At 40.1% G+C, this 27,428-nt stretch overlaps 1 protein-coding gene across 5 annotated transcripts in view; it reads right to left on the bottom strand.

The window, feature by feature from the left end:
- Positions 1 to 27,428, bottom strand: part of myo7ab (myosin VIIAb) — a 55,768-nt gene that overhangs the window by 7,971 nt on the left and 20,369 nt on the right. For 3 of the 5 annotated variants that reach the window (XM_078930838.1, XM_078930840.1, XM_078930839.1), the window contains 21 exons: positions 25,189 to 25,347; positions 24,944 to 25,036; positions 23,516 to 23,610; positions 21,892 to 21,976; positions 21,480 to 21,698; positions 18,286 to 18,603; positions 18,017 to 18,220; positions 16,964 to 17,140; positions 16,789 to 16,878; positions 16,526 to 16,656; positions 15,328 to 15,454; positions 13,544 to 13,663; positions 13,022 to 13,195; positions 12,714 to 12,941; positions 12,017 to 12,187; positions 11,827 to 11,944; positions 11,624 to 11,750; positions 11,178 to 11,347; positions 10,905 to 11,095; positions 8,797 to 8,921; positions 8,432 to 8,722 (listed from right to left, as the gene is read on the bottom strand). In XM_078930838.1, the coding sequence (XP_078786964.1) occupies positions 8,533 to 8,722; positions 8,797 to 8,921; positions 10,905 to 11,095; positions 11,178 to 11,347; positions 11,624 to 11,750; positions 11,827 to 11,944; positions 12,017 to 12,187; positions 12,714 to 12,941; positions 13,022 to 13,195; positions 13,544 to 13,663; positions 15,328 to 15,454; positions 16,526 to 16,656; positions 16,789 to 16,878; positions 16,964 to 17,140; positions 18,017 to 18,220; positions 18,286 to 18,603; positions 21,480 to 21,698; positions 21,892 to 21,976; positions 23,516 to 23,610; positions 24,944 to 25,036; positions 25,189 to 25,347 (3,312 nt within the window). In that variant the 3' untranslated portion in view covers positions 8,432 to 8,532. Of the gene's footprint in view, positions 1 to 858; positions 943 to 1,036; positions 1,154 to 2,341; positions 2,528 to 3,030; positions 3,147 to 3,232; positions 3,321 to 5,306; positions 5,421 to 6,990; positions 7,097 to 7,169; positions 7,326 to 7,953; positions 8,108 to 8,430; positions 8,723 to 8,796; positions 8,922 to 10,904; positions 11,096 to 11,177; positions 11,348 to 11,623; positions 11,751 to 11,826; positions 11,945 to 12,016; positions 12,188 to 12,713; positions 12,942 to 13,021; positions 13,196 to 13,543; positions 13,664 to 15,327; positions 15,455 to 16,525; positions 16,657 to 16,788; positions 16,879 to 16,963; positions 17,141 to 18,016; positions 18,221 to 18,285; positions 18,604 to 21,479; positions 21,699 to 21,891; positions 21,977 to 23,515; positions 23,611 to 24,943; positions 25,037 to 25,188; positions 25,348 to 27,428 lie in introns of those variants that run through there. The other 2 variants (XM_011483953.4, XM_020709154.3) reach the window with 2 other exon arrangements.

The raw sequence follows: 27,428 nt of genomic DNA, 5'->3' as shown, positions 1-27,428 counted from the left end.
AATTATTATGACAATTGTTTCCACAGACCATAATAATGATGCAGAATATTCAGCAACCAGCTGTCTAATGTTACGAGGATGCTTTTAGCTTTCATTTTGACAGTTACAGAAACTCTAGATGACATTTTAATGGTTCCAACATGAAATCTAGTGCAGTGTATTTTCACTAGTGTGCCGTGGGAAATTGCCCTCATTAACTGATTTAAAGACATTTCCCATCTCCAGGATTTCAGCTCTCTGTTCATCCAAACAGGCCCTGATAAAACACTGAGTAGTTAGGAATCTAAAAGATCGTAAAATACTTTTTTCTGTGTGTTTCTTCGATTCTATTAAAGACATTTTGATAAGAATGACGGTACCGCGATTTAGCCGTGGCTTCTGCTCTGTTTTCTGAATAAGTCCCGCCCCTTTAACTGTCAATCAGAAGTGGTTAAAGTCTTCACTTCCTTGTTCTGATTTTGTTCATAAAGTCTCTCAGTTCCAACAAAAATACCAGCTAAAGCTCGTCTTTGCAACAAAAATGCATGTGAGATTGTGGAGGGACTGTAGATCAATACAGACTATGAGTTTCTCCTTTTTTTTTTTTACATTTTTGGATTCTGGTGTGCCGCGGGATTTTTATAAGGGTTAAAGTGTGCCGTGGCTCAGAAAAGGTTGAGAAACACTGGACCATGATTCACTTTAAACACATATCTTACAAATAAACTTTAGCCTCCAAAGGGTAGGAAAAGAAAAATCAGGCGCCCATTTCAGCCTCGTTCAGGCCATTCTGTGCAAATACTGTCTGATTTTAAAACGGATCAACGTTTAAGAGGTTTTCGGGAATAAATATTTGGACTAATAACAAAGAGTCCTCACCTTAGACTTCAGATCGATCAGACTCACGCCGTGTTTGTTGATGGCTATCAAAAGGGTTTCTGGGTAATTTGGGTCAGTTGTTTGCTGAAGGAAAAAAAAAAGCATTCATTTTTCCCCCTCAGAGTGTAGACGAACCCTGCAGAAGACCTGTAGAATCAGGAACGACCCTCAGCCTCACCTTGACCTCAAAAAAGGCAGAACCAAAGGTCGGCCATTTGTAAATGACTTTGAGGAAGGAGAGTCTGGCATCTTCCCGCGTCTTCCCTGAGTGTTTGTTGTACAGCGTCATGATGGACTGAGGAGGAAACAAAAGATGCTCGCAGAAAAACCAATGATCCATTTTTGGGACACATAGTTTGACTTTCTTTTAGAAAATTGCAAAATTGATCAAGAAGCAAAGATTTTTTGGTCTGGAGGCCGTGTCACTGAGCCACTACGTCTATTTGGGGCATATGGCACGGATGAAAACTGGTCACAGGTGGAAAAAGTGAAAAAAATTGTGGTCTTTACGTGAAATTTTCACAGATGTATCACGAATGAACCATGTTAAAACCACGGAAGAAGTACAAATAAACCACGCAAAGAACACGGAAATCAATGTCAAACATGAACCGTGTGATTGTTGTACTGTTTATATGTCATTCATTCGTTGTTTGTGCGTCAGTTACATCATTTTATCCTACTTTGTGCGCCGTGTATGGGATATAACAGTTATACATCGGCGACACATGCCTGAAAAGTCCCTTAGACATCGTTGGACGGTCGTGGAAAGACACAAACTTGTGCATCTTGCAAAAATAACGCACAATTACAAAAGATTTGCATAATAATTGCGTATAAACTGCGTTATTCTCAACCGACCCAAAACTTTGAACAACTCAAAAACGAATTCGCGTAAAAACACATCGGCCAAAACCTTCGACGGACATCTGCACGCATCAACGAACGCAAGAGACGCGTATGAATTACGTACATCACACGTGTATCACGAAAGACCGAAGCTATTTGGAAAATGTTTACCCCTTGTTCTATCCTAGGCACTTTACCATTGGGAGTTGGGTCATCTAGACCCACTAGACAGCGCTCTGAACCTTTTTTCTTCAATGATTTGTGATCTTCACTGGTGTCCATGGATTACATGAAATCTTTCCACCTTTATCCACCTTTGTCATGGTAGGGAGAACACCTCAATGTAAGGGTGGGGTCATCTAAGATAGCACAAGGGTTGCAATGTACATAGAGGCCGTGTGACACGGCCTTTACAACATATTTCCCATTACCGACAAAAAAGTTTCAAAACTGTGTCTTGTGATTCTCCACGTTTGGATGAAATTAAATGCAGTTTGATATGAAACATTTGCAGCAAACATAAAAACCAGAAAATAAAGAAGCAAGTCATAAACATTTACTTTTATACATTCTTCCAAATGTATGCTTTTTCCTCTTTGATCGTAAATTAATATTGTGTGGATCATCCGCTCACCCTCTTCCAGTCATCGGGGGACAGGAGTCTGATCTGGTCCTGAGGGACGAGGTCCTTCAGGACCTTTGAAACATCCTGGAAGTGAGATTTGTCCTCCTCAAACTTCACCCTGTAAATCAGCGCCGCCAGCTGGTGGACCTCCTCCCTGGAGCATTTGTGGTATCCACGCAGATACTTGGGCAGCTCCTACAGGCAAAAACAGTCAGCCTGTCCTTCAAAACCACGCTTTAGGAAAGCTCCATGACGTTCTTCTCAGGAATTATGGATTTAAAAAGTCCTTACAATAAAAAAAAAAACTTTTTCCTACTGCTTCACTTCACCTCTGAAAGTTTTTAAAATTAACAAACGAAAAGAAAATCAAACAAAAGAAATCCTGTTTTTGACTAAATAACATTTTTATTTGATTGTTGGAACATTTTAAAATAACCCATAATGATCTATAAAAGGAAACAATAAATTTATCATTAATAAAAAGAAAAAAATCCATGAAATCACAGAATTTATCAGATTACATAGACCAAATAATCTGTGATTAAGATCTTATTCAATCATCATTTAATCCTCTAGTTTTTTGTATTTTGCATATTAAAAAACTTCAATCCTCTACAGCAGTAAACCTGCAGAAATGTAAAAATGCAAGATTTGGTTTTTATATCTTAAAATAAAAAAAAGAGAAAAACCAAACTGACTTGGTAATAATGGAAGATGGAGTCGGCCATGGTGTCTCTGCCGGGCACCGTGTTGGTCCACAGCTTCTTCATGAAGAAGACCTGGTAGGTCAGAGGAGGCAGGACTCCAGCACTTCCTGCCCACAACAGAAGACGCCACCAATTATAATCGAAAGAACAGTGCAGCGCACGAAGATAAAACCCTAAAGTCTAATTTCTGTACCGTCTTTCACATGTCTCGCTTTTTTGATCCAGTCCGTCAGGTGCCTGACAAAGTCGAAAAAAAAGTCTCCGTCCGGCACGCTGATGACCTGAGGAACCGGACAGAAAAAGAGGGTTTGATACCATCATTTCACTTCACACATGACAACTGCAGTCAGACGCCAACTGTGGATTCAGAGGATAAAGAAGCAAAAGTAAACTTCCTGAAAAATAGAACTGCAGCCAAGTCAGTTCACCAAGTAACCACTGGGTGGGAGTCTGTTCATGTCAACATAAAACACTGGATGCTTGTTGTGGGGGCGGAGCTTTTGTTAACTTTATTTATTTATTTTATATCTCAGATTAAAACTGCGGTTAAACTGTTTAAAAGTCTTTGAATCGACAGGTGAACATCGAATCTAAAACTGCCTCCCTGCATGTGGGATGAGAGATCATGGGGCAAATTTTTTTTTTTTTTTACCTCTGACCACACTTTAACCTTTACAAAAATCCCGCGGCACACCAGCATCCAAAATTTAAAAAAAAAGGAGAAACTCAGTCTGTATTGATCTACAGCCCCTCCACAATCTCACATGCATGTTTGTGATAATTGTGGCAGAAAAAGCTGGAAGCTGTTTTTTCTAAAAGATGTAATAAAAGTTAATGCAACCCTTGTGCTATCCTAGGCACTTTACCATTGGGAGTTGGGTCATCTAGACCCACTAGACAGTGCTCTGAACCTTTTTTCTTCAATGATTTGTGATCTTCACTGGTGTCCATGGATTACATGAAATCTTTCCACCTTTATCCACCTTTGTCATGGTAGGGAGAACACGTCAATGTAAGGGGGGGGTCATCTAAAATAACACAAGGGTTAAAAGATTTAAAACTGTTTGATGTGTGTTTGTTGTGGTTTCAAGACGTTTAACAAGGACGAGTCATTGTGCGCTGAGACACTGTCATTTTAAGCCAATGAATTATGGGAGATGTAGCGCAAATAGCAGACAGACTCTCTTCTCTGAGCTTCATTGTTTTGTTCACTTGTTCCACGGTCTGACACCGGATATAGCGGAAAGCTACACCGCTAAAGACGAGCTTTAGCTGGTATTTTTGTTGGAACTGAGAGACTTTATGAGCAGAATCGAAACAAGGAAGTGAAGACTTTAACCACTTCTGATTGGTCATACTAATGACGTGTGATTAAGACTCCAAGAATGATTGGTGGAGACAGTTAAAGGGGCGGGACTTTTCAGAAAACAGAGCTGAAGCTACGGCTAAATTGCGGTACCGTCATTCTTACCAAAATGTCTTTAATAGAATCAAATAAACACTAAGAAAAAAGTATTTTAAAATCTTTCATATTCCTAACAGGGTCTGTTTGGATGAACAAAGAGCTGATATCCTGGAGATGGGAAATGTTTTTACATCAGGTAATGAGGGTAATTTCCCACGGCACACCGGTTGAAAAACACTGGTCTAGAGTCAAAAGGTGACAAAAAGTAGCAAAATATACGCTGTTTAAACCTTAGCTGTCTGGCCTTTTTTGTAAAAACATTAAAGAAATACTAAAAAATTCGGAGAAAAAGTTGTAAATCTGAAAAATATATATTTCAAAATGGAAGAAGTATTGAAAACATAAAGCTAAAAACTGTTACCAAATGAAAACAAATCAGTGTTACTATTCCACAACGAACTTGAAACTGTACGAAAAAAAACAAATTCTGAGTCGTAAATTTTGTCACTTTTACCTGCAAGAAAATTAAGATCAAACTGTTTTCCACAATCAAAGCAAAGTTAAAATAATGTGAAAAATGTCTAAAACAAAACAGGCGGAGCTCCACTAAACTACGTTCCAGGGATTTATTCCAACAACAATGTGTCATAACTCCTATGTTTATTTCAAGCCAAAAATTTCAAAGCTGCAACCTTTTTGAAAACTTTATTGAATGGCGAATAAAAATAATGCTAATGGGGGGGTTGGTGTTATTCTGATGTTATTGTAAATGTCAGATATGATTGGCAAACGGAGCAGTCAATTCAGAGACAAACTACAGGATTTTTTGCAGATTTGCAGCTAAACTTGACAGACTTCAAACCTTATCTGTGATTTTGACAAACAGGCTGAAGCCCTCGGAGGATTTGAGCATCAGCCGTCCAGAGATGTTGTGGCAGAAGTCTTTGGCCTTCGTGCTCGACTCCACTTCAAAAACCTGCAAACACAAACAGGACCTGCAGATGGGCCTTGTGCCAGTGAAAAATAACAATTAACTATCAAAACACAGCGTTCCCTCGTCAGATCACGGTTCACCTTTTGCCGTCTCGCTCTTTTTTGTCTCTACAGCGCACTGTGTTCTGTGCCCTGATTGGCTGTTGTCAGTCAAAACCTCCTCCATGCCATGTCTCCTGCAGTGCATTGACTGTCAATACAAACTGGACACACCGACTCCTCCACCCAAGAAGCACCTAATGGCTCCAAGAAGCCAAGATCTTGATTGACAGATTCTCCCGAGCCAACTTTCGGGGGAAGGGGTGTGGACGTTGAACAAGCTTGCTCCAGATTGGCGACAGCAGTTTCTCTAAAAAAACATTGACTCGGCCCAACTCGGACAAATTACTGTCGACTGGCTCCAAATGGCGACTGAATTGGCTTCATTTCGCTGGAGCCAGAGGCATTTTCTGTGGGTGTGTCCAGTTCCCTATAAACAGTCTATGAGTGGGGCCGTTTCCCACCAAAGATGCGGGCAAAAATTGCTTTGTGTTGGTGGACATAATTTGTATGGAAGGGTTTCTGTAGCATAACTAAAAATAAAAGTGAAAACCAGAAATGCTTTTTCATTTTCACAATGTAACTGCATCAAATGACTCGAAAATAAAATTAAATGTTAGTCCTTTAAAACTCTTTTCTTTTTTTCTTCTTAAACATCGCTCATTCTGTGACATAATTAAAGCAAAAATGCAAAGAGGGGATTGCATTTTCGTTTTCACATTCACCCTGCAAAAACTGTAGCCAGGAGGGAGGCGGGGCGATGACATCAGTGCTCGCCGTTCTTCTGCGCTCTTCGCCCTCCTGGCAGTGTTGCCAGCAGATTGGGCGGTTTTGGTTCTAAATTTGCGGGTAAAAATGGCTTTAGGCGGGTATGCATAGTTTGGGCCTATTTTAGGGTCGGTTTGGCGGTTTTTATTTTCTCATGAAAATATATAAGCGGACTTGGTGGCTTTCTAATTGAATTTTGCTACACATTTACCAGAGAACTTTTTGAAAATGATACGTCAAATACCATTTTCATAATCATTTTAATTAAGTGACAGAATAAGCGGTGTTGAAGAAGAAAAAGAAATAGAAAAAGCGGTTTGAAGGATTGCTTTTTCTTTTTAATTTTGAGTCAACAAAAATTTCTGGTTTTGCTACCATAAATTTTCGCTTCCATAAATTTGGCTGGGTTTTGGGTTCGGTTTGTCTGTTTTTTAGTCTTATTGACCATTTGGGGGTTTCTAAGAAAACTGACGACTATCTGGCATTGCTGGTCTCTTCTACAGTAGGAACTCACTATAAATCTTCAGATCTTTGTTTTAATTCTTTAAATCTGGACTTACTTTTCTATGAAGAAAGGGTTCTTCAAAGGGTTCTATAGCCTTAAAAGATGTATAATCCTACTTCACAGATTTCACATATTGCAGGATATTTATGCGATCCACGAGGGAACACTGTACACAGAAAACGAGTGAATTCTCCTAAAATCTGAAACCTTAAAACCTTAAAAGCCCTGTATTTTGACTGACCTCATCCGAGTCGTCAGGGAAGTAAACTTTATGGAAGATCTGAGTCGTCTTGTGCTGGATGGCCTCCACTTCCACCAGGTGAGGGGGGTACTTTCGTGAGCCATTCCTATGACACAACAAATAACTTCACTTTAAACGAAGCGGAGGGTAAAAGACGAATGGCAGTAACTGGAACCCACCGTAAGGCCTTCTGCAGCCGCTGCATGCAGTCTGGAGCCAGAGGGTAGTGCTTCTTGGCCTGGAGGAACTTCTGGACATGCGGCAGCAGGACGTTACTGGGGGGAAACAAACCTGTGCAGAGCCACAGCAGCTCCCAGCCCTTCTCCTCACTGTATCTGCACACAAAAGCAGCATTTGAAGGCTGGGTCACCTTTCATGTGTCTGCGCAGACAAAACACATGAAACGAGACACATGATTCAAGGCGTTTTGTACGCAAGCTCTGTCATCGCAGCAAAAAAAGTAACCGTGCTAACAAACTAAGAAACAGAAACCATGCAAATAAATAGAAACGCTGCTGCGAATAAAAAAGACAACTTCACATCCATCCAAATTACTATTGTTCCCCTTAGATTATTGTTATCATGATTATAAATGATAAAAACAACAACCACCACAATAATGAGCTGCTGGTAGTATTTAGCTGTCAGTTGTTTCCACTTTCTGCACTCTGGGTTTCTCCGTGTTAGCTGAAGCTAACAATAAACCCGCATCCTTCACACGCATACACATCACTTACATCTTCACATACTTTCTTGTTCATTTTCCATTTCGTACTCCTGTTCTTTTTTCTCCTTCGTCTCACACAAAAACAAAAAACAAGCCCCGGTAATCCGCTTCCATTGTGTTTTTTTTTTAATTTGCGTTGCTTTGATTTCAATTTGCAGCATCATTTCTTTTTATTTGCAGGATTTCGTTTTTTGTTTGCATGTCAACTTTTCTTTTGCTGCGATGGCGGGACTTACTTGATGTGATTATCCGTGAGCTGTTTGAGAATCTGACAGAAGATTTCGTCCTTCAGAGGCTCCGCCTTCAGCGCTCCGTCAAATATCTGATCTGTGAGTTCGCTGACGGATCGCACCCGCTTGGACGGATAATCGCCCATGTACTTCATCACAGGTGCAGGACGAGTCAAGGAGTTGAGTTAAACCCTTGTGCCATCCAAGGCACGTTAACGTTGGGAGTGGGGTCATCTAGACCCCACTCGAACTTGTGCTATCCTATGACCCCACCCTTACATTGACGTGTTCTCCCTACCATGACAAAGGTGGAAAGATTTCATGTAATCCATGGACACCAGTGAAGATCACAAATCATTGAAGAAAAAAGGTTCACTGCTCTGTCTAGTGGGTCTAGATGACCCCACTCCCAATGTTAAAGTGCCTAGGATAGCACAAGGACTAGACAATGTAATGCACCTTTTTTCTTCAATGATTTGTGATCTTTACTGGTGTCCATGGATTACATGAAATCTTTCCACCTTTATCCACCTTTGTCATGGTAGGGAGAACACGTTAAGGGTGGGGTCATCTGGACCCTACAAGCTAGCACAAGGGATACAGAACCCAAAGGATATCTATGAAGGCCAGGCAGGCTTCCTGGGACAGCTCCTCGTGGGCCAAGACTTTCTTCAGCAGAGGCTGCTTCAGAGGCTCTCTGCTGCAGCTCCACAGTCGCTCCTTCCCTCGAGTTTTGGAGATCATCACTCTGCTCAGAGTGCTCTTCGGAGGAGGCCTGAAAGCACACAGCCGGAGTTACAGGACAAACACCGCGTGGCGTTTTTCTCGGTAGACGGTTGGGTAAAACACCTGAAGAAGTCGTAGGAGAACTCCTCCAGTGTGTACGCCTTCGATCTCAGCTCCTTCTCAGAGAGGCTCATCTGGGACAAACTGATGGACTCTCGCCTTTGATCGGGTGTCATCGTCACAAGAGCCTGAGCGACACAAAAACATCTCATCAGGTGGAGAAAATTAATGTCGAGTGATTTGGACTTTGCTCCATAAAGTGAATAATTTGTTCAGTCTGGGTCTGCTGCCCTTCTGAGGATCATGATAGTTTTACAGTGAAGAACAGAACTATCACAAAGCTCCCTGTCATTTAGACAAAAAGAATTCATCTTGGTACCAGAGTTAACTTCAACTCACATTATAATACAAAATCAGCAGCTGCCTTTCAAAATAAATCAACTATTTGTTTCAAAAAACTGGGTACTAACAGCCATGTGTGGACAGCCACATAGGATTTAAAGAGACTGAAGACTCACCTTTTAAATTTCGATTTTAGAAAATCTTATCTGCTTATAAGTTGTTTATTAGTTTCATATTTGCTTAATTAAATTTTATGCATTGAATTTAAATGTTGGTTTTCAGTTTATTTTATTTTGTTTCCAATTTGGTTCAAGTCTCCGCTGGGACCTTTCAGTGTGGAGTTTGCATGTTTTCCCCGTGTGGGCTTTCACCGGGCTAAACATGGTTAACTGGTGACTCTAAATTGTCCCTAGGAGTGAATGTGAGTGTGTGATAGTGCACTGCTGACTTGTGCAGGGTGTACCCCGCATTCGCCTTTAGGAAATGGATGGATTGTTTTCCATTTCATGTTTTTATTTACATCTTATTTAATTGAAACCTCTTTCTTATTCTGATTTTTGCCCCGGTATTTCCCCGTGGGGGTCCTTTGTGCCATGGGTTGCCGATTCAATCTGTGGTATTGCTGGGGCGGTTGGGGGTCCAACATTCTGGCCTGTGGAGTAGACTCCATTGCTGTCCCGGTCTGGGTGGGCACCGTGGCGATGTTCTGGTGGCTTAGCTGCTCCTGGCATGAAGAGATTTCCAAAATTCTGTTTCCTCCCAGCAAAGCTAAGCCTGAAGTTTCTTTTAGAAGTCATTTTTATAAGAAATATACATTGTGTTTGGGTTAATGGGGTGCATGTGTTCATGGAGTGAGGAGGATAACGGGTGTGGGGTAAGATAACTGTCAATAAGAAACGTATGCATAAATACAAAATTGCCCACAAATGAATACTATGTGCTAAAATTAAAACATTTGAATTCAACATTTAGCTTCAAGTTTGGCGTGTCTGTTTGGAACATGACTCTTGCTTGTCTTGAATATCAAATTTTCCCTGTTAAACTGTCCAAAATACGTCACAGGCGTATTAAAATACAACAGAATTAACTTTGTTTTTAGAATGTTATTGATCACCTGGAAGGGAAATGATCTTGATACCATGGCTCGGTTGATTACAAAAAACAGACTATAACAGCCGCTTCCTACCCGTGTTTTTTGCTATGGTCAGGCGACAACAGCTGATCGTATAAACAATGTATCGGACCCGGAGGTGGTGGGGCAGAAGGGCAGCAGACATCCCTCATGATAGGTGTAAAAAAGTCCACGTTCATCAAAACAGAGAGACGATAATAAGAGAATGATGAAACAAAATAAGAAAAACCCGAGCAGACGGTGGAGTGATCCCCACGTTCCCACTGCCACCGCTCTCCCATCTGCCCCTGCACTGAAGCGGGGCGCACTCGCTTCAGCCCCTGGACGTGTCCAGGTGTACCCAGTTTTCGCCCCAACGGTAGCCTGGACGGGCTCCGACAGCACCGTGAAGGGATGTAGTGGGTCGGGTCACAGCATTATTGTCGTCAAAGTGTTAGCGGTTAATGAAAGGTCTACATCCCCGGCTCACGTGCTCCAACTGGCGTTCATTCCACCCGAGTGAGCAGGTGAGCTTCATTTATATAATCGCCGTCTACCAACGTGACACGCCCACCACACCAGTGTAAACAAGAAAACCAATTGGTGTCAGATGGAAGGTTTTGGCACCTACAGCAACAAACGTCCCCGACCTCTAAACTTACCACATCACTGTGTAGAAAGACGCAAACTTCGGAGGCTGTTTTCCGTCACCACTTACCACGATATCATACTGCGGCCTGGTGATGGCGGGCAGCACGTAGACGTAGTCTGCAGGGAAATCGCCTCTCTGTTTGGTCCTGTCGTTGATGCCGTGAGCCCAGCCAGAGTTCATCACATGCTCTCCGTCGTGTTCATCCAGAATGATCAGATCCCCCTTTGAGAAGCTCAGGAAGTTGGAATCTGCCCCTGCTGCCACATGGAAATGGTAAAAAAAAGACTTCATTTGACTTGTGGAGACGGGAAATCTTCTCAGAACTACTGAGAACCTCACCAGGGTTGGGATAGTCCAGCAGCCCCACAACATATTTCGACCTCTTCCTAAGACCCTCGAGGAAGTTGACCACGAGGTCACGGATGTCCTCCGCATTGTTGGAGGTGAATGTATATTCATCTCCTTTGATGGTTGCCAAAGTAAAACTCTGACCTTGGAGTTTACCCCCTCTGGAAAACACAATTTTTTAAAATGCGAGAAGGAGGATGTTAGGGCAGGAATACCCAGTTTATTCTAGTCTGTTCAGTTTAGTTTGGCCTGTTACCCACTAAATTGTGTGACTTCATGTTCCTTTTGATTTTTATATATAAGTGAATTTCTGTCACAAGCAGCTCTGAAGAAATCCATCTCATCTCTGAGATGGAAAAAAAGATTTAAAAAAAAACAAAAACTCCTTGAAAAGAATCTGACAACAGCAATTAAGTAGGACGATGACATCACCACACCTGCTGCTGGAGACGGCTGTGATCTCCGGGAAGGACAGCTCCAGAAGAACCTGCTCCTGTTCATCCACAAAGTAAACTCCCGTCCAGTTTACCGCCACGATGACGTCGTTCTTAGGAAGACTGGGCCCTGGAAACAGACCGGATCAGTCCACAAACACACTCCCCTCAAACTGTTAGCAGTAGGTAACGATAGATCGACTAACCAGAAAATTTGAAGGCCTCGTAGAAACGTGAAAAGAGTAAAGGCCACTTTAACCGAGCAAAATCCACCACATCCTCCTTCACTTGTTGAGTATCAAGCCTCCTTTTGTTGTGTAGTCCCTGCACAGAAAATCAATGAGTCTGTGCCGCACCAGAGGGAATCAGAGCAACAGTCCCTACAACAGCAGACACCTTTCTGTGGGCACTAATGACAAGCTGAGCCCACTTCTCTACAGTCTTAGTTGAGGTGATTTCTCGGTCGGGGATGTAGGATGGGATGAGGCTGAGGAGGCGCTCCTGAAGGATTTCAGAGCCATAATCCACAAAGTACTGCTGAGAAGCAAGCTCTGCCAGATCATCCTCCTTCAAAACACAAACAGTGGAGGGGAAAAAAAAAACGATTACATGGTGTTCTGCAAACCTTGGAAATCACAACAACAGCAGAAACATAAAGGTAAAGTTTGGATGCTATGCTGCACTAAAACAGGCAGGTTACGGCAGTAAAAAATTAGTAAAAAGCACCAATAAATGGACAGAATGACGACTAGATGGGCGTATTCAGTCTGCTATAAAGCCGGCTATATGACATCTGCCAATCAATTATTTTGAACGCTGAACGTGGGGGCCAGCAAGGTCCACCTACTCTTACTGAGGCATCTGATTGATCAGTTTATAACTTGGAATAAAAAGGCAATTATCAAGAACCTGTTAAAAAAAGGTTTTAGATCAAGAATGGTTATTGTAACCCACAGAATGAAGTAACAGCTGTTTATGTCTTTATAGAAGTTCATGGGATTTCGGTATGTTGGAGCCAGCAGGTACTTCCTGTTTGAAACACCAGGGGGGAGGGGTCACGCTGTCCAGTTCTCATTTTAAAGTCAATGCTCACCCTCTCACTGCGGTACTCTCCAAATTTGACCCCTCGGATGATCTGCTGGTAAATGAGGTTTGTGGCAACGTAGTCGTCTGCAGGGCTGTGCCACGGAGTGAAGATCTCCTTCCTGAAAAACAGCCTCCAGGGGGCGTTCCTCTCCTGGGCGCCCTGCTCCTTTGCATACTGCTCACACTGGGAGACGGCGTCCATGACGTGGTCACTGCCGCTGCCCAGTGATGACACCTAACGGAGACAAGCGTTCCCAGACTGCAGTGAGTGACGGGGAGACGCCACGCGCTAGGATGGGAGAGTCGAGGCAGCACCTTATCAAACAGAGCGATGTACAGGGAGAAGCCGAAGCGATCCCTCAGGTTGATCTTGTCCGCCAGGGCGTTGCAAAGCTCGCTGGCTGTGGTGGCCGAGTCCGCCAGGAGGGTCTTCGTGGTGCCGTCCATGAAGGTCACCGGCAGCATGATGGGTTTCTTAGACTTAGTGGCCTGAGGGTATAAAAGGGAAATTTAAGTTCACAGCTTTCTTGAAGTTGGGGCATCTGGGCTTAAAATCTTTCTTGAAACGTTTCACCATCCAGATGCCACGACTCACTTCACGACAACATCACTGGAAAACACAAGAACCTGCATCGACACACTGCATCCTGTCTCAAAACTGCTAGATCTTTTTACCAACACAAAGAAATAATTTTTTGATTTTATTGGGAGCATTTCAAAAGAAAATATGTTTCAAGAAACATTAGAAAAAAACAGCCAACGTCTGTCTGGTTTTCGACCTCAAACTTCATTCTCATAAGCCAGTTTGTTACAGAGAGGAATAGAGTATTTCTGTACCTGCAGTTCTAACCAGGACGGCGGTTGCGTTCGTGTACGGTTGACAAACGTCCTCCTCAGCCTTTCCTCACAGTACGGAGCGTATCCAGGGGGCCCGTTTTTTAAAAATGTCCGTAAATACTGAGAAATGGAGAAAACTGTCAGCATGTTGACACGAAGATGAGTCCAGTTTCCTTTGCTGTCAACATATTCCTTTGTGTTTGATAATGTTTTATGGTGGCCTTAAAGTGTAAATCCCACTTGCACTTTACATATAAAATATTTTAAAATGAATTTGCATAATGTCCGACATGTTCAACAAGTTTGTGTGCAGTCACACGAGCCATGAAATGAAGTTTATTATGTGTTTAAACGATGACCATTCAGCCTGTACAAGTATAGTTAACTTTGGCAGACACAATAAAAAAAAATAAACAAAAGCAAATCAGATCATTTTCCAGAGATTTATTCTTAATTAATTGAATCGGTTAGTTCAAAAGGGGCCCAAGTCCAAGAGGTTTGTTTTTCCAGGAAATGATTTTAATTGCATAGCTTAAAGGGAGGCTACACCAAATGATTAATACTTTACCCAGATTTAGCACCAGTTCATAGCTTACAAATGCTATAATATGAAGCACCTCACATTTATCATTTCAGAGGAGTAGCAAACTAAAGTCTCTGGACTTGGGCCCTTCTTGAATTAAACAGGGGCGCTGCCATATTGGATAACTAGTGCTGCCATCTATGGGATAAAGCTAAACCCATGCAAGAGAGGCCCAAGTCCAGGAATTTTGCACTTAATGCATTTTACATGTCAAGCACAGTCAAAACATCACAACAGACTTGGGACTTTGTTGCACATAATCAGATAGATTTTCCCATGAAGACCATAGAACATACAGTATAATATCTCTTTTTTGAAAAATTGTGGACTTGGGCCCCTTTTGAACTAACCGATTCGATTGCTATACGTCCAAAGCATTGGATGAACAGGAAACTGCCACTGATTATCCACTATGTGTTGCAGTTTGCACCAACTGTTTGGAGATATGCTTTAGCCGCTGGGGATGCTTTGAAAATTGATCAAAAGATGATCGGAGAGGGACTTGAAAATCAGAACGACAAATAAACAAGGGGAAAAAAAAGAACATTACATTTTAGAAATCAAAACTTTATACCAAAAGCAAAAATGTGATTAAAAAAAATAATAAAAAGGAAACAAAACAAGAAACTGGAAAAAAATATGGTACGTGTTGTGGGACATCACTGATTGGATGCTGAGGTCTGTTCATTTTTAACAGGAAGTTATTCAACATCTTCTGACAGAAAACAATTCTTTAAACGTCTAGCCACGCCCACTAAAAAAGTTCAATAATTGATCAATCAGCTCCTGCAAGGTTCAGGTAAAACATCCTTCTGCTTTCCTTCATGAAAACTCAAAACGTCACCATCCAATCAGTGATATCTCATAATGCCAACAAGTTCCGGTTTCTTTTTTGGTTTCATTTTTTTTAATATTTTATTTTGATTTCTGGAAATTAATTTTGTTTTCCAAAATGTTTTTATTTATTTGTTTTTTAATTTTTTATTGATTTTTACAATCTAATGTTGCTTTTAAATACTTGCTTTGCTTTTTTTTATTTTTATTATTGCCTGAGTGTGTTGATTGTGGATGTGATTTGCCCTTTAAGGCCACCGTACATTTGTGATTCTTTTACAACCAATAACAGTTGTGTGAAAGCCAAACTCCCAGAACCTGAAAACAGCAGAAAAACAAAAAATAAAGGTTTTTTTTGTGTGGTTACTTTGACAAACTTCTCGGAGGGCGCGAAGCAGCCCACGCAGAGAGACAGCAGGATCCATCCGCGGGCGTGGCTGCTCTTGGACGGGTTCTGGCTGAGCTGCTTGCAGATCTGACAGTAGATCTCATCTCTGAGATGGAAAAAAAGATTCAAAAACGAACAAAACCCTGTTCGTTTAATGTTTATTTGCAACCAGTTGGATCTGAAAACAGCTTTGATGGTAATGCATTAAAGTTCTAAAGGATCTTAATGGTTTGATTTTCTGCACCAACTAGAAAAAAACAACAACTGCAATAAATTTAAAATCAAAATGTACATTATCTTAGTCAAAATTTGCATTCACTAGTTCAAGTAGAAATTTACCTTTTTTTGTTTCTTTGTAAAATAAACTGGATTTACAGAATAAATTTTCCAAGTTTCACTGGAAATTATAATAATTGACAGCACCTGAGTTCTGGCATCTACCATCAATGAAGTGTTCCTACATTAAACTGGGCCAAACTATGAGTTTGTTCGAGTTTATCAGGAAAAGTTTTCACCTCACATTTGCCAGTTTTACATTGAAATCAACAGTAAATAAAAATCAATGTTAAAAAAAAAACCAAGCAAAATGTTTTTATTCGTTGGTGTTGGGGTAAAAACACACCTAGGAAACTATCTTATTGTTTGCCTCACATTAATTTTTTTGTTTTTAATATATTGATTGATCTGTAGATTTTTATTTTAAACAAATAATTTGGCAACAAACACCAGAAAGTGCCCCCAAAAGGTCCAATCATGTGTGTTAAAAGCCCATGTTTTTAGGTTATTTCCTCACTACTGTGGTCAACAAAATGACCTCAGACTGTGGAAAATATCAGACTTTAACAGCCAAAAATAATAATTAGAGAAAAACCAAAGTAAAGCTCGGCTTTCTACTGTGTGAAACTTCAACGGTAGCTTTAAAACATCAAGTTTTTGTTTCTTTTTTAATCTTCCAGAGATTGCATTCTGCTAATATAATTAAAGATAAAACATGAGACCGATCTTTGCATCTGTTTGATATTGGCCTCAAAAAATGTCTGTTAAGAAACAGAATCAATCCTTTTCCTCTCTTTTTTTTAATTCAACGTTTGTGTTTAAATAAGTCTATGGTCCAGTATTTGACGGGAGTAGCCATTATATTTCCAACGTTTCCTTTAGTGAAGTGAAGGTCACACACCTGAGGGTGGGGCGTAAGATGCCGTTTCCAATGATGAAGTGTAGCTTCTCCAGGTTGGAGGTGGGTCGCTCCTCCAGCATGCTGTTCCCCTGAAGGGCGTAGTCTCCGCCCTCCGTCAGCCTCCTGGCCACCTGATGACCAAAAAAAACAAACTTTTTTAGATGTTGGGCTAAAGTTCAGCTTCATCCTGCAGAGGTTTCACTTTTTTTTTCATCCATCTAAACCCGAATCAACTCAAAGTTTGAGGAGTTTCGGAGTCTCACCTCCTCTGTGATCTTGGATTTCCTCTTCAGAGTTAAAGACACCAGTTTATGCCTGACGCTGTTCCTCTTCTGGACGTCTGCTGAGCTGTTCTGTTCACGCAAACACGGGTCACGTCTTAGAAAGACAGCGCCACAGACCTGGGGCGGGACAAAGAATCAGCGGGCGCCACCTCACCTCTTCCTCCACCTGGAGCTCCTGAAGCTCTCTCTTGTAGGTCCTCTTTCCGAGAGTTTCGTAGATCTTCGTCATGACCGGGATCTTCTCGCTGCCGTCGTTGATGACCAGCTGGCATTTAGGCTCCGGGAGGTCGCCCATGAATCTCAAAACGGTGATCCACACCGCCAACGCCGCCTGGGGGACAGTTGATCCAGCCACAAATCCCATCAGAAAAAAGTATTTTCTTTGCTTGAATGACAAACATCTTTTGATAGCATAGAATTTGAACCAGAAATTCTCTAAATCACAGATCCCTAAATCGTCTGAGTCAGAAATGAACCATCTTTGAGAACGGTAGCCTTCAGTGACCAAAAAAATGTTGTCCAGTCACAATTCTTTTAAATCTAGCAAAGGCAACACTTCCCATAGCCCCCACCCCTTCACATTTGGTGTCATTGAAAACCCCCAAATGCCCTCTTTAGATGCCAGAAGCAGTTCATTGGGTAGCATGTAGCGGTTGGGAGATATTCAGGTTTAGAAATGTTCTCTACAGAGGACACGTTTGCATTGCATTGTAGGCAGGAGGTTAAGTGCAACATTATTTTCCTGCAGGTTGAGTGTGGGAAAAAAAAAAAAAAAATATATATATATATATATATATATATATATATATATATATATATATATATATATATATATATATATATCAAACTTCTCTCAATTTAGTTTCTTTATCGGAAAGTGGGAGAAATGTCTGTGGACTTTAAGACTTTTTTTTAGAAACAAAGGTCTGACAGAAGACAGATATGAGAGTTTTGTTGCAATAATGTATTAATATTGAGAAAAAAAATGACTTTACAATGTGATTTTCAGATAAACGGAATGATTTCAAAAGAAAATCCTGTTTCTTTTTTGAATCTTTTGTGTCTGGTTGCCTATAACTCTTTAACACTTTATAGACCTGCATTTGCATTTCAAATGTGTTATAGAAATTCATTTAATGTGTCCTGAAAAGCTGCTTTCAAACATGTGAAGACTATAATGTGCAGACGGAGGCCATCTCAGACACACCAGTTGGTCTCCTTCGTCCTCGTGGAAGAGCAGAGGCTGTTTCAGAGCTCGTCGGATGTACGTGTGGGTGGAAACGCCCTGGAAGTAGGTGGCGGCAAACTTGGAGAACTTAAACTGCGACAAGTCTTCCTCTTCCTCCTCCGGTAACCGCAGACCTTCACCCAGCACCTCCTCTTCTTCTGCGCAAGCAGATCTCTCCAGGTCCTGAGGAGACACTATAGTCAGTAGGAGGGGAGAGAAGGGGATTTCATTAAGGGCGGGGGGCGTACTTCAAATCCGGTTGGGGCTTGTCCGTCCTGATTGGGTAACGGCCCAGAATCCCCGAGGAAGCCAAACATGCGGTCCACCATGTCGGAGTGGTCCACAGGCTGGTCCTTCTCCCTCTCCATCTGCTCCAGCAGCTCCTTCTTCTTCCTGGCCTCCTCCTTCACCTCCCGCTCCCTCTCCTCCTGCTGCTGGGCCAGCTGGACCAGCCGCTCCTGGTGTTTCCTCTCGGCCTCCGCCTTGGCCCGCCGCATCGTCATCTGGTTCCTCAGCTGCTCCTCCTCGGCCAGACGCTGGCGCTCGGCTTGGAGGCGACGCTGCAGCTGCAGGGGAGGGAGGGGAGACCCAGGGAGATGGGTTCACACAGCCGTCGGGGGGGTCTGACTCGCCTTTATGATACTGAACCGACTGAACTCATTTTTCTACATCCAACCAAAAACATGCAGATGAGCTGAGAAATCAGAAACTTAAAATATTGAGAAGATCAGTTTGGGCTCAGAGGGGGAAAAAAACTCAGAGAAAACCAGATTAAAGAGCAGGAAATCATTTATTGGCAAATTAATAAAACAAAAAGCAAAGATCTCAAACATTTTCACACTGCAGTAGAAAAACAACTTCTTAAAAAAAGGATAAAAAAACTATTTAAAAAAGTTTAAATGAAATAACTGTGTTTTTGAGATCAGAATTAAATTAAAAACTTTTGATTAAAGTTATTTTTCCAGATTAATGTTTTGTGTGAGTAGAAACTGGGATAACATTCAATGATGAATTTTTTTTTTTTTAGTTTTGTTGATAATTTATCCAAAAACGTATTTAAAATTGTTTTTAATCGATGTGATTTATTTAACTCCGGAGAACCCAAAATCAAAAATTTTAACAAAACTAACAGTGGCCTCATAACTATGCAGAACATAGCGTAAATTTAGAAAATTAGTGATTTGTTCATCTGCGTCTAATCAACACATTTTTTATTAATATATAAAACTGTATCTCTTTCTATCTAGTACATGTGTAAATAGCTTTACCTAAAATGATCAGGTTTATCAGATGTTTTCATGAAGCTTCATGAAGCAGGAGACATTTTTTAAACCTTGTGCTTTCTTAGATGACCCCCCCCTTCCATTGACGTGTTCTCCCTACCATGACAAAGGTGGATAAAGGTGGAAAGATTTCATGTAATCCATGGACACCAGTGAAGATCACAAATCATTGAAGAAAAAAGGTTCAGAACACTGTCTAGTGGGTCTAGATGACCCAACTCCCAATGGTAAAGTGCCTAGGATAGCACAAGGGTTAAGGTTCACTTTATGCTCAGTAGACTATAAACCCATCTTATTCAGAACTGCTGCAAATGGAGATGTCAGGAGTAGAATTAGTCCAAAGAAGAGCAAAACTCCATGATGACACCACCCATCCACCAACTGTCTGCTTTCTCTTTGTTCCCCTTATTGAGACTTTCCATTGAAGGAATGAATAGGACCAACCCAAAGCACCACTTAGACTGATGAAGCCAACTGGATGAGTGTGAAACGTTTCAAGACAATATTTTAGGTAGAGGTGGAACGACAAATCGATGAATCAGATTCTGTTCGCATTGACACCATTACAAAATGAAATAAATCAACGGCGTTGGCAAATTCCATTTGGATTGAGGTAGAGTAGGTTTATTTTAGTAAAACGTAAAAAAAAGTGACCATGTGCATCACAGTGGACAACAGCAACAAAAATGGATCAGTCCATCTTCCCGTCCGATGTGTCTAACTTGAGTAAAGTCATGTGACCATCCAGTGTCTAGAATGTTCTAAGAATGTTCCCTTTGGATTCTTTGGATGTGGAAAAACAACAGTGGTGAACTTTAGGAAACTAAAACGTGAATGGATTTGACAGTCATTCTTGTTTACTTGTTTGTTTGGACACACATTTCATTTACACTTGATGATCTGGAAGAAATTCAAGGAATCTGCAAAACCTCACTGTTGAGTAGCAGGAATTTCTCTCTAAGTCCCACTGGTTGAAGTTTGGGCCAAAGATGTTCTGGATCCATTTTAGGTCAGAGAATCTGATCGTCAGCCGCAAATTATGATGTGAATCGAATAGTTAAATCCCTAATTTAAAGTCCAGACAACCACACCGTGACAGATGAGAACCTTTACAGAAGTCAGGAGTGGAGGCCATTTCATTCTTGGGTTTTGTAGAATTTGTGCAAAAAACTAGACATTGAAAGAGACACTTGAATTAAAACTGTGCTTTCTGTGTTTTTAACATGATCTTTGACTAATGATGGTGGACATATATAAAAAAAATTAAGCATAAAATAGTATTTCTGAGTTTGTCTTTGTTTAAACTGTTGAGATTCAGGCAGACCAAAGAATGCTGTTGGAAAAGATCGTAGCTGTGACGTATGCCCTACAGGCCGCAGGGACACAAGATTCCGGCTCCACTTTAGACAAATGGATCCGTGAACGTCTTTGTTTTTCTCGTCTGAGTTGGACTCTGGATCAAAACTGTACAGCTGGATAGCTCCAACATTGCCCACCATTTAGGATGCACCGGTAATGTTTGGTGGGGGTTGAGAGGGGCTGTAAGCTAGTGGGAAAGGGTGTTAGACAAAAGGATGATGGGAAATGAGTGCAGGCTTACACACTGCCAACGGTCCAGCCCACAACTTAGTGGTAAACTGCCAACGAACCCCTGCCGCTCTGCAGAAACTATGTCCTAGAAAAATAACACTGGATTTTGGATTTTAGATCAAAACTCCATCATCAGAATTTACAAAACTACTGGGAACACTTTGGAAATAGATGAAAAGATGTTCATAGTGGGACCTCAGAAAGATTATCAGATCCATTATTTCTTTTATTTATTCTGGAAAGAACAGCAATTTTTTAATGTAAACATTTATAATTTTATTAAAAAAGGTTCTATTTTGGTTCAATTTAAAGCACTTAAGTAAAAACTGTTTTCAAAACCAAACAAAAATGGTTTTAAAAAGGGAATTCTTTTAAATTGCATTGATTCAGACTACCTCCCAAACCTTTCCGCCATTGTTTCATCTAACTTGAGTTTAAGGCACGATCCCAGCAGATCTAATGAAGGTTTCCCAGCAGGTCTCCTCTTCTCCTCAGACCCAGCAGCCCTCTCTTTCAGCTGTGACGGTTAGAAGGTGAAAGTGGCAGAAGTAAACGTAATAACAGTTTACCTCCGCCCTGAGCCTCTGGCAGAGGCGTCTGCCTATCATGCCCCGGGTGTAGGCCTGGATGGTCAAGACGGCACGCAGATGCCGCGCGAAGGCCTGCCGGACCAGGAAGCCTCGGCAGCGAGCTTGGAGGAGCGTGACACGAAGGCGGGTTTTCCGGTAGCTCCTGTAGTACTTCCTGGACCTGCAGACGGCCTGAAGGCGCAGGAAGCCGGTCTTCATCTGGAGGACAGAAACTCCGTCACGGTTCTTCCTCTTTAAACTTCTTTCAAACATTTGTATTGATCACAAGTGAGAATCTTTATGCAATGTATTTTATTAGATCTCAGTTCTGTTTCCATTCTTTGGATCACAGAAACAGATGGATTGAAGTAAAAAAAAACATTTGACTGGATGTTAAAAAAAAGAGACTCACGATTCTGTATTTCTTCCGGCACTGATAACCTCTCCAGGCTTTCTGGAGAACGGTGACAGCACTTCTGAGCCTCAGGAAGTTTTTTCTGGAACGCAGGAACAAATCACAAGATGTTATAGAAACAAGCCCATGAATATGTGTCAGGGATTCAAGGTCATCCAAGTCCGAATGGCAAAACTGATTCAGGGGGTTCGATCGAAACCCGACTTAATACGAAGCACACAACAAACGCAACCAAACCAAATCTTTGTAAAACGAGTCAAATTAAATTAATGTTCTAATTAATTAAAGTTCTAAATTCATTTAATTCATTTACATTCAGTTAAAATCAATTCAATTCAAAATGTAAAAGTTAAATTTAAATTTCCTAAATCTAATTCAATTAAAAACGTTTTATTTTTCAAATTTTGAATTGAGTTGAATTTAAATGATTTGAATTTTACTATGGTTCGTGTAAGGTCGGGTTTTTAAATGTAAATTTTCATTAGTAATAAAGTACTAAATCATCATCAGTGTAGTACTCCTCTTCACAAAAACTAGTTTCAGCCTAAATAAGGACTTTAAGGGGTTAAAAAAAACAACCGTTGAAGGAGACTTTAGGTTCAGGAGGATTCACATCATAAAAGTCTACTTTTTCATTTAGCAGTTGACAGGCATTGATAATTAAGGACGTCCTGATCAGGTTATTTTTTGGCCCCAATCCGATTTGGACTCATTTGATTTTGAGAATCTGCAGATACTAAATCACCATCTGTTACTTTTGTAACATATAAAAAAAGAAGAAATTTCGTAAACACATCCAGGTTTTTTCCTATTTGTATTTTATTATCTTTTATAGTTTAACACCTAAAGATGGCACTTCTGTGAAGCAGCTTCAACAAGTGAAAACTGTGCAACTATCAACTAGAAAAAAATAGTCAACCATTAATGGGTAAAAATGGATGATTATTAGTCATGTGATAAAGTTTGGTGACTGTAGTTTTAGTTTCTTTAGAATCAGATTTAGGATCAGATGTAGTTCATATCTCTATTAACAATTTCTAAAAATGAAAATGAAAAATATGATGATAAATATTCATGACTAGATCGCACCAATAAAAACATTCATTACTTTCTGATGTTTTTGAGACATTATGGATATTTTTGGGTCACTTTTTCCCCACAGGTTGCACTTTGTGGACGGTCCCTTTGCAGGGCAGTCTCTCTTTTATTCTCAATAAAAATAAAAACAGACAATCTGTTTTATGTTTAAGTGCCTTTGTAGGACATTATTTGTGTTAAGACAAACCAATACACACATTTGCATCAACTCTGTTTTATCCTAAAAATCTTCAACGCCTAAACCTGAACTATAAAAGACCAAAGTCTCTACTACAAACTTGGAGTCACGTGATAAGGAGTCCACCAATGATGTAGTAGAAAAACAGAAACAAAATGTTCAAAAGGATTTGTCAGATCGTTGCTCGACATCCTTGAAGAGAATTAAAAGTTTATTAAACTTAAACTTTCAATTCAAACAGGACTACCTGTTTCAAATATGACCTCGGTCTCTGGGCTGATGGTCTCAATCTTCTGAAATCTTCACGTAAATGATAGAAAACAAAGCATAAATAAATTTGCTGACCTGGCTTGAAGTCCGCGCACAGATTTCTGGATGAGGATGACCTTGTTGGTGATGGCCTTGTCCCTGTCGATCTCCAGCTGCATGTCGTGTTGATCCTGTACCGGAAAACAGAGATGAAGGAGTTTAGGTCCTTTAGTATCACCTGCTCTCTCCTGAAGCTCCTTATTCCCCATTTAGACAGAGAACATTGAAATAAAAATTTGAAGTGTATTGGACAGTAAACATTTAGATAACAAGATTTCAATAAATATTAAAGATGCTAACCGATTGTCGACATCAAGTTAAACATTTTTAGAAATCTGTTGGCCAGTACTACAGGTTATTATTATTAAAATACACTGAAGACAGACTAAATCAGGGCTGCTCAATCCTGGTCTTCAGGATCTAGAGCCGTGTCTGTTATCCAGTTCTGCCATCACTGCTTTCTGCTGATTGGCTCAGACGTATCCACAACACACCTGATTCAGGTAATCAGCCGCAAGAGGCCGGGTGGTGGATTGTGAATACAAGTTTTATAAATGTGAGTACTGTACACAAATCGATAAATAACACAATGATAAAACCTAAAGCATTAAAACAATTAAATAAACACAGTTTTAGTTGTGTTTATTCCCCGACCTCATGACTATTTGCCTGAATAGAGTTCATTCTTTGTGAAAAAAAAAAATCATTTGAACAATTACAACTAAAGCATTAAGATTTCTCCAAACATAAACAAATAAAATTCACAAGTTTTAAAAAGGCAAGGAAAAAAACAAAGAATTTTACAGAAATCTACATCTGCCAAAAATACTTTAATATAATACATACATAAATGAGTTAGAAGCAAAAAAAATGTATAAATTGGTTCAATTTCCCATAGAAACTCTCTGATAAACCTTACTTATATATAAATATGTATTTTTTGAGTTCCTCCTTATCACTTAAAGCTCATTGTTTTAGACTTTAAAAGCTAAAATGGAGTTAAAATAATTCGTAAAATATTTCAGAGTTTTCTATTTGATTGGTGTGTAATTCTGCAAGTGTACCAATCCCCAGCTAAATGAGTCTGGAAGGACTGATTGTGGTAGTGAAAAAGTTTGTGTGTTTTCTTTCCTTTTGTCCCAGATTTTTTCTGACGTCACACATTAAAAATGAAGCCTGAAGTGGGAGGGGCTTTTTGGCGTTTGCTCCACCCACCTTAACAATGTTTCAAATAGATCAGAAAAAAGTGAACTAAAATTTTTTGGGGTAAAATCTTTCAAAGTAAAATTCAACCAAGAGAGTGAATTGGACACCACAAGGTGGGGTTTGGGTTAGCCTGATATTTAGTTCTGGTTGAGTTTTAACTTGAAACGCTGTTACCGGTGTAAAAACAAAACAAAAAAAAATTAAATAAATGAACAGAATCAAGACCCCAAAGCTGAATTTTACACTCAAAACACCAACCTTTAGGAAAATCTTGGTTTTTCCAATCTGCCAGTCCTCATGTTTACCCAGCCGGGCCGTGAGTATTTGCTGACATGTTCCCCGCAAGTCTTCCTGCATGAAGATACGAGTAAACTGCAGCTGACAGCAATGAAATAAATAATTCACGATTTAAATTTGATGTATTTAAAGAAAAAAGGAAAAAAGCAGTTGATAAGAATAAAATGGTACATTCTGATCTGAAGGTAGGATGACCAGATGCCAACCTGAAGGTGAGATGGTTTGATTCCGGGCATCAGGACTCGGTACCGATCCACAAACTCTGCAAAGCTGTACCTGATGGGATAACCTGCCCTCCTGATCCGGATGGTCTCCATCATTCCGGAGTAGCGTAACTGACGGATGCACAGCTCTCGGTCAAACAACTGCAAGGAAACACACAAGCAGCAACAACGTCACGGTTGAACTACAACTGGAAACACAACTAAAAACAGTAAAAAAGAGCATTAAAAATCTGTAATTCAGCAGGAAAGACGTCCAAATGCTGATGTTTATGTCATTATCTGAGTTTAAATGACCGGAGTGGAGAACATTGAGGTCTGTGGTTCATCAGATGAGTCTAAAAAACTGTTAAGTCCATCAAAATTATGCTGGACTATTAGACATTATTTCATCTTATCCAACGTTCAGACTCCTGATTGGCTGATTGATTTTTTTTAGTACTTACTGTCTGAAAAGTCTTCATTTATGCATAATAAATAAAATTCTATTCACCAGAAATAATATTATTTCCACTATTGTTTTAGTTTTTTGTTCTTTGTTTGGCATCTTAACAACAAACTCGACTGTGATTCTTTTTTTTCCTTTTAATCAAACCAAGAAACAATTAAACCACGAGATGGGCGGAGTCAGAAATTCTGGTATTGCAGTTTTTTTTAGCAGTTTTCATCACATTTAAGATTTCAAGATACTCGTCTCAATTTGATGATTTAAAACAATCATTATTGAGAAGATTCCAAATAAACCCTTCGGGAGAAGGTTTGTCATTTATGTAATGAGTTATTTTTGCAAAACTGTGTTTAGATATATTATATTTGTTGGCTACATATTTATTTATAACGTATTAATTGCTTGAAAATATTTAAAAACATGAATAATAGTTCACTTTGTGTTTTAAACACATTGTTGTGTCATTGATATTATTATTGTGATTTTCAGTGTTAACAAGAGTTTATCCTGTTAGCATTTTCTACGGTGGCCCCGAAGTGCCAAACACATCAACAAATAACTGAATTCAAAAACAAATTAAAGATCACATTGACAATTAAAAAAACATTGCATTTTTTTCCAGAAACCATAACGGAATTTTCAAAAAAATTCAAATACAATTAAAAAAACAAGAAGCTAAAAAGGAAACATTTCTGAAAACAAAAGTAAATTCCACAAAACAAAATGAAACAATTTAAAAAACAGGAAAAGGTAGGTATTATGGGACATCACTGACTGGATGATGATATTAGTTCTCCTTTTCAACAGAAAGTTCTTTGGTATGGCGAAATGTTCTGACTGAAGATATTTCTTTAAGCTTCTGGCCACGCCCACTGCAAAACGCCAGTGATCAACTCTTCACCACTCTCGAGGTAAAACATCCCTCTGCTTTCCCTCGTCTTCAAAACTTAAACTTATCTGAGGTTTTGAACGCATACTGCTGTCTGTACTAAGTCAGTTTTTTTTACTCATATCTGCATCCTTTACATCCTCAGCCTAACCAAATGAAACCTTCTTCTGTGCCTGCTTTCAGTGGAAGGGGTGTGGCTTCCAACAAGCTCACACCTGATTGGACAGTTGTTGCCATAGAAACACTGACTCAGACCGTCTTGGCCTGATTACTGCTCACTGTTGTCGTCTGGCTCCAAAAGAATTAGCTCGAGCCAGAAGTAAGTCGTTTTCTACAGGTGACGTCACAGACGCCCAAGTCCAGTTCTCTCATACAGTCAATGAAAGCGACAATTTAGTTATTAGTTTTGAAATTTAGAAAAACACAATTTCCTAATTACACTGTTGCCATTAAATCATAATTATGTGAATAAACACAAACTAACCCAGGCGCTAAGTCATTCAGAAACGTGACGACGGACGTGAACCATCCTTTGATTGACAGCAGATACATTTAAATTTCTGCCATGGCACTAGCGCTCATCATCATCAATCAAAGGAGACGTCGGCGTCTTCTCCTTACAAGTGGGAGCGGCTAGGGATTAAACCATTTTGGGAATGGTGGTTGGTGATTTTGCAGAGAAGCTGTGGATCCAACAATTCACATGAAACGCTCAACTTCTGATGAGCGGTGTGACGCTCTGGGACCACTGTGCCCAAAGTTGTTGGTCATTTGACTCATTTAATAGAAAAAAAAAGGGTTTCCATTGCAGTTTTGCTAAATGGGTCAATTTCGATAAAACTCAAAAACCGCCCCCTCCAACAGAAAAACCTTTTTTTAATAAATGCA

The sequence above is a fragment of the Oryzias latipes genome, chromosome 14, assembly GCF_053564925.1.
Source record: "Oryzias latipes strain Hd-rR chromosome 14, Olatipes_Hd-rR_3.1".
Taxonomy (NCBI): Eukaryota; Metazoa; Chordata; class Actinopteri; order Beloniformes; family Adrianichthyidae; genus Oryzias; species Oryzias latipes.
Note: the sequence above shows the minus strand (reverse complement) of the source record. Positions and strands in the feature narration are given on the sequence as shown.